Genomic DNA, 7,391 nt, shown 5'->3' on the forward strand with positions numbered 1-7,391 from the left:
CGCCCGCTCACCCGGGTTTCTCGGGGGAGGCAACTATTTTTTCTTCTCTGTCCCCGACCCCCGCGTTTTCACCCGGAGAGGGGTGAAAACGCGACGCTGCGATATTTATTTTCCCCTTATTATTACTATGTTTATGTATTATGTGTACACATTATGTGAACGAGCATTATACGGACGTGCGTCGATTTTTGTTTTTCGTTTTTCAGACTGTGTATATAGTCGACGACGTACCCCTGCAGGAGTACGAGTAGCGGAAGAAGTAGTGGTCTGTTTAAAGACCACTTTCGAACAAATTGTCTATCATTTTTATAATATAAAAACGCACTGAACGCGTCATGGAGGTGGGTCTGAAGAAGGACTCGCCCATTACATACAGCAACGGAAAGCGCCTGTTCACCATCGACCAGAAGGTGGATGCGCTGGTCCGCATCAAGATGACTGGTTGTTCAAAGGCCGAGGTGGCCAGGAGCCTACACGTGGCCGAGTCCACGTTTCGCGGCTGGTTTAAGAACAAAGACATCGTCATGAAGGCAGAGGCCAAATATAACGAGATGAAGTCAAAGTCTTCGTCCACGTCATCCGACGGCTACAAGTCTGACGACAATTCCAAATCATTTTCTGTCGACGGCTCAGACAACAACTCATCGACGTACACAGATGAGCGAGAGGGTAGTCTGTCAAGGTTCAGCAGCCCAGATCCGTGCGTATCCAATCCAATTCGCCGCAGTCCCGAGAGACTTCATCACCACCAACAGCATCATCATAAACTCAAGCTGAAAAAACAACAGCTCAACAATACTTTGAGCTTGAACAACAACAACAATGTTGGTGGTGGCTTGCTCGGTGGTGGTCTGATTGGTGGCGGTCTCAACGCTGGCCTTAATGCCAGCCTTAACGCTGGTCTCAATGCAGGGCTCAATGCAAGTCTCAGCTCCGGGCTCAACGGAAGTCTCAGCTCCGGGCTCAACGGAAGTCTCAGCTCCGGGTTCAACGCTAGTCTCACCGCAAGTCTTAACGCGAGTCTTAACGCAAGTCTCAGTGCCGGTATCAACGCAAGTCTCACTGCCGGTCTTAGCGCAGCTGCACTCAGCGGTGCCCATGGCGTTCCCGGCCTAAATGGCGGTCTCAACGGCGGTCTCAACGGTGGTCTCAATGGTGGTCTCAATGGTGGTCTCAGCCTTAATCAGCAACAACAACAACTGCAACATCATTTGACGCAGCTTGCCCATCACCCGCTCCATCACAATATGTCGTCCCTTGGCGGCCTCAAGAGCAGCAACGTCGCCGCCGCAGCAGTCGCCGCCGCCGCCGCAGCCGCAGCGGCCGCCGATCATGCGAGTCTCAGGCTGAGCCCCGCTGAAATTCAAAACAAGATCAACAATTACTTTGGCCCGTCCCCATTGCAGGTGAGTCATCCATGTGTTATTGCTTATTATTAATATACAATAAAATAATTATATTATATATCATGTATATAATAAATCTGAACCTATATAATATAATACCACAATATCATAGTATTGTGGGTGTGTGTGTGTGTGTGTGCAGCGTGTATTGTATACGGTTTTTGTTTGTCAGTACACTCATCCACGCTTGGTTCCGGTGGGTCGGTACGGGTCCTTTGACTCTGTGAGTTCCTTTTCCACCCCTCACCGCTTCTTCAGCGGTGGTCACACACACAACGCATCAAAATATTATACACGTCCGGCCGTCTTATTTTGGGTGTGTGGGGTATATATTATGTATTATTATAATGTGTATAATAATATATACGATTTTTTTTCGAAAATTTTTACAACCGACGCGCATATCGTCGTCGTCGTCGTCGTCGTCGGTTTCACGAGATTTATACGTAGTTTATATGTACATATACATATATATTAACAACCCTCCACGCGCAGCTAGAGAGGAAAAAAACCTTTTTACTTTTCTGTATAATAATACTCGTACGCGCCTTTTTTCCACCCCGTACCCTACCCACAACCCGCCCACTGTGTGCATATACGCATATATATATACATATATGTTGTCGTATACATGCGATCGCACGAACACAAGCACACACACACACATACACTCCCACGTCACACACTCTTTCGGGTGTATATAGCATAATATATATATATATATATTTATTAAATACGCTTTGACGCTGTCGTTGCCGCCGTGCCATATGTATGCTATATATATTATATACGCGTTTAGGTTATTACGGCGTGTGCGAGGGACACACACACACACACACACACACACACACACACACACACACGTGTAAATACTCGCGAGCGCACCGCACACGACGACGGTCAACGTTATTATTACTGGCGCGCCTCTCTCGCGCACACACACACACACACACACACACAATATACCATTTCGAAGTTTTCCTCCTTTTTTTCCGCTGGCCTTTACTTCGCTTTATAACCGGGAGGAAAAAAATACATAAAGAAGGAAAACGTTACTGTATGCGCGACCAGCGCACGTTAAACCGTATTATCTCGAAACCATTATTTATACGCACGCACACACCCATACACACACGTGTGCAATAACGACGACGAGGACCATAATAATATATTATAATATAGTCTCGGGGCCGCGTGTAATAATTATTATCGCGAGGTTTTTATGTTTTTTTTTTTTATTTAACGAACGATCGCTGTGCGCCGCATACCTATGCGTGCGTGCGCCGCGCAAAACAAATATTTATCGCTCGCTGAAACGCGGCCCCGCGAGTCTCTCGTTATAATAATAATATTATAATTGTGTGTGCACCGTGACACACGCACATGCAGCGCACCGTACCGCACCGATCGCGATGATGACCGACGACGACGACTTTGTTCCTTTTTGTCCTCCACCCCCTCCCCCTCGCAACCGCGCCGCACACACTCGCGGCCAGAGCGCCGATTTATATAACTGCCGACCGTACATGGCATCACGCTATTAGTTATTAGTTATATTGTACACACGCAATAATACGTTTTTCGTATTTTTGCATTGCAAACACGTTGACCACAGTCACCTAACCGTTGTATTTTTTTTTTATTTCTGTTGCAGACGGCTCCGCTACCAAGTTCAGTCAGCTTTCTAACTCCGAATTTCACGGCGGAAAATTCCTACAACAAGTCCAGGTAATTTCGCTAAACGCGTTTGGGTTGTGTATCGCGCGTCGCCGCCGCGCGTACAGCGTTACGGCGAGGTAAAATAAAATAAAATAACGAGAAGGAACGAGATGAAAAAAAAAAAATATATAATACGACGAAAAAAGAAACGAATGCGGACCACGACGAACCGCGTGTCTCGTGCGATAATTGCGTGACGTCGTCCTCGCCGGCGACGAGTTTGCGGGAGCGGCGCGGCGGCGGCGGTGGCGGCCGTCTCGTCGCTTCGGAACTGGCGCGCGGAGGAGCAGCGGCAGCAGCGAGGGGCGGGAAGAGGAGTGCCCAGAGGGGCACTGCGTCGCCGTCGCGGTCGTCGTGCCGAGCCGCGGCGCATAATATAATAATAATAATAAAATCCAATGACCGACCGACCGACCGACCGACCGACCGCCGCCGCTGCCGCAGTCGCCGACACCGACACACGAGATCGGCGGTCGAGATTTTCGATTTCGGGTCGATCGATCTATTGTGTAAAACAATATTATTATTTTATATCGTACACCGGTGTTATGTTATATTAATACGTATATGATATGGGTGTAGTCTTATCCCGCCGCCGTTATTATTATTATTATTATTATTATTATTTGACGCGGTCTGATAAAACCGAGTCGCACTCGTATACGCTACATCACACGATATTAAGTAGACGGCGACGACGGGTTGCGGCGATCGGGTTTTATTATTTTTTTTTCTTACCATCGGATTTCTTTTCTTTGTCGAGACTCGACGACGACGACGACGACGACGCGACGGTATCGTTATCGTAAATTTTTTTCGGACTGCGAGGTCAGACGCGTCGGACAGGGTGGGGGCCACGCGTGATACACAACAACAATAATAATAATAATACAATAATATATTATATTACACTATTACTATAATCGCTCGATAACGAGGACGACGCGTCGGCGACGTGCTCATTGCACCTTGCTCGTACTTTTGTATCGTCGTCGTGTACGATCGATAGTATGATATGGACAATAATATCATAATAATGTACAACTGTGCATCGAGGCTTGAAATAAAATCGCCGAAAATTCGCTGAAAATTCATATTATATGTTGTCGATTTTATGATCATCGACACGTTTTTGAGTGCCTTATACTTACGCGATCGAACCGCGAACATTGCTAATAGTAATAGCATATTTATTAACGTGAATCGATTAGGTTTAGACGATGCAGCAAATGCTAATATTATTTTGTTTAGCTGTGCAGCGATTTTAACGGCGCCGTTTATGTTTTGTGTTACAGCAGTTTCATCAACACCATGGTGACGGCCACGCTGATGGAGCCGCAGGCATTGGATTTATCCACGCACTCAAGGAATAAGTGTAAGGATTGCAAACCGTCATTAACCACAACCATGGTCACAAACACCACCACCACCACTACACAACCGAGCTCGAAAATACTGAGGCACAATTCTTACAGAAACCTGTACAAGCCGTATAATAGCAGGTGCACCGACGACATCGTACATACTAGACAAGGCGAGAGACTTTGCTCAGTCCCCGAGAAATCCTCCTCACTAGACAATAATAACGTTCTAATAACAACGCAACCTAACCCTGCAACCTACACTCGCCAGACACCGCGACGTAACGTTTTACGACGCCAATTCCGATAAATCACATTCTCAGCAGCGGCAACATTAGCGACTTTTTTCGCCACGATATACACCCATTGTATACATAGATATACGTATAGAAGAGTGTGTGCGGCGTGCGTATTTTTTTTTTAGGGCTTACGTTTTGTCACTTTTTTTTTTGCCCAGGCATACACGATCGGTTATTTATATATATATTATATAGGCGCAGTATGCCGCACATATCACACGCACATCGATCATCGTGAACATTAAAAGACTCTCCCGAACAGCATTTGATAAACGCGCGCGAAAAAAATTTTCATACTGTTGTCTTATATATTTATATACGTCCCAAGTTTACGTGCAGTATTATTATTGCAATTTTTATTTCCCTTCACGATCATCCTCCGCCACCGCGCAATGTTTACCGACCGTCTATTATTATTATTATTGTTATCGGTCTATAAAGGGCCGGGCCCGTGCGTGCCACTCGTCAAACACACGTGATTTCGTCGACTTTTTCTCATCTCCGCGACACACTTTATAATAATAATAATAACAATATATAATATTACTATGCTGCGTTGCCGTTGAGTAAACACACAAACACGACGATCGCGTCGTCGGCAGTAGAGAACTGTGGGGTTTTAAAGAGGGAAAAAGTTTTTTTCACGGTTTCGACGACCTTTTTTTGCACGTTTTTCGGTTTGAAAAAAAAGCTGAATCGATTTTCGTGGTATCGCGATTATCGTTATTTAACTCGATAATATTTCAAAAACGTGTCCTGCGAAAACCGTCAGATGCAATTCGTCGAAATATAATAACGCTCGTGCCCGGCCTCGCATAATAATAATAATGATACCCATGTCACTGCCCGCGTGTATACGATGTCCAGTGTTTTAGTCGCTTGTTCTCATCGTTTACCGCGGCTCTTTTAATGGACTCAGGGATAAGTTTTATTTTTTCACCCCAGTTTTATTACTCTATAAATTTAAGGGATCGTGTGTGTGCGGACGGGGCGCGGCGTCGTTTGTCCTTTGGCGGCGGTACGGCACACGTCTTGCAAAGACGGCTTGCAGAGAGGGATGTTGGGGCTTGCGTGCCAGCCTGGTAGTTCATATAGTAGTTGGGTATCCGTAAATTTCCGTAACAATTATTATAGCCGTGCAAACAAAAAAAAAAACAATAAATAAATAAATAAATAAAAGACGTTCGGGTTGGTGTGTTAATCTCCTCTTTTACCGACGCCGCTGCTGCAGCTCGTGTCTTTAAACCATTTTGTTCTCCTTCGGTTTTCTCTCTTTTCGTATACGTATATTATTGACAATAACAATGGTGTTGTCCGAGACGGAAAGATAACTGATGTATCCTGACATCACGCCTGTGTTGACGATAATAACAATATCATAATAATATTATGTGCACCATACTAAGTACTAACTTGTGGGTGGTGTGCGTGTGTGTTTATGTGGTACCTTAATATCTTAAATCAAAGAACTTGCTTGAATGTAAGACAGAAAAAACTGTACGTGGTTTTGGTGATGAATGGTCTTTTTCCGAGTAGTTGTGGATTTTTAAAAATAAAAATATAATCTCGCCAATTTATAATTAAAAAAAAAAAAAAAAATACGGAAACGCTTATTATATTTGTTCTAAGTTTTGAAAATGGTAAAAAGTAAACGAGATGTGTGTCATAGTGCTTTTTACTGAGCCTTGCACATAGCCCGATGATAATAATAATTTTGAACAAAATACAAAAACCCATTAATTTTGATTTTTGATTTCCGTCTGATGCTTGATTTACCTACTCCGTGAGTATCCACCTAAGATTCAATTCCAGCATATTGAGAGCTGTTACGATAATACAAGGAACACATTTAGCCCCACTGCCAGTTCAACATATACCTAACATCTTAACATAACGGCCACAGGCTTCTTACTTATACCCATGACTTGTACCCCTTATTATGCTTATAGTAATATAATATAACATGTATATGCCGCTGTGTATGTAGTATATTATATTACACAATACGCATAATAGACCAAGATTTGAAAAACAACAAAAAAAATATCGAAAGTGATGAATAATGTATTTTTATTTTTAATTTAAGGTATTAACCCCAGGAACCCAATGTGGCAATTGTAAACCAAAAAGAAAAAACCTAAAATTACGTGTCGTCCACATCTTACTCAAAAAAACAGAAGAAAAAAAATCGCAAAAGGACGGCCAATTTACCTATCCGCCTCCCTCAGAATTCATCTCTAAACATTTTTAAAAGGACAAAACACTATACATTGGAACTCACTAATATCCAGACAATTTCACTCTCGTATATATATATATAAATTATATACATAATATTATGTATATATATATAATTTGAACACATATATATAATATATATATTTTATATGTTAATGTCTTGACGTTTATAATTGTAAATATCAAAAAGAAACCAGTAACCACTTAAGACAGTGTCAGTTTTGTTTTTTATTTAAATACATATATTTATGTGTATGTAATTTTAAGTAATTTTTTTAGTATTTTACTATGTACGTCTATGTTCGGTACGTTCGTATAATAGTACAAGCGGAGTAAAGCATTTTTAACATATTCTATAAAAAATTAAT

At 42.8% G+C, this 7,391-nt stretch overlaps 1 protein-coding gene across 6 annotated transcripts in view; it reads left to right on the top strand.

Moving 5' to 3' along the window:
- The window catches only part of LOC111033972 (FK506-binding protein 5-like), an 11,939-nt gene extending 4,877 nt beyond the window's left edge, over positions 1–7,062 (top strand). The window contains exons 2-5 of one of the 6 annotated variants that reach the window (XM_022314956.1): positions 207–1,406; positions 3,061–3,134; positions 4,421–4,627; positions 6,872–7,062. In XM_022314956.1, the coding sequence (XP_022170648.1) occupies positions 336–1,406; positions 3,061–3,134; positions 4,421–4,627; positions 6,872–6,878 (1,359 nt within the window). In that variant the 5' untranslated portion in view covers positions 207–335 and the 3' untranslated portion in view covers positions 6,879–7,062. Of the gene's footprint in view, positions 1–206; positions 1,407–3,060; positions 3,135–4,420; positions 4,660–6,871 lie in introns of all 6 variants that reach the window. The other 5 variants (XM_022314957.1, XM_022314958.1, XM_022314954.1 and 2 more) reach the window with 5 other exon arrangements.
- The last annotated feature ends 329 nt before the right edge of the window (positions 7,063–7,391 follow it).

The sequence above is a fragment of the Myzus persicae genome, unplaced genomic scaffold, assembly GCF_001856785.1.
Source record: "Myzus persicae strain clone G006 unplaced genomic scaffold, MPER_G0061.0, whole genome shotgun sequence".
NCBI lineage: Eukaryota > Metazoa > Arthropoda > Insecta > Hemiptera > Aphididae > Myzus > Myzus persicae.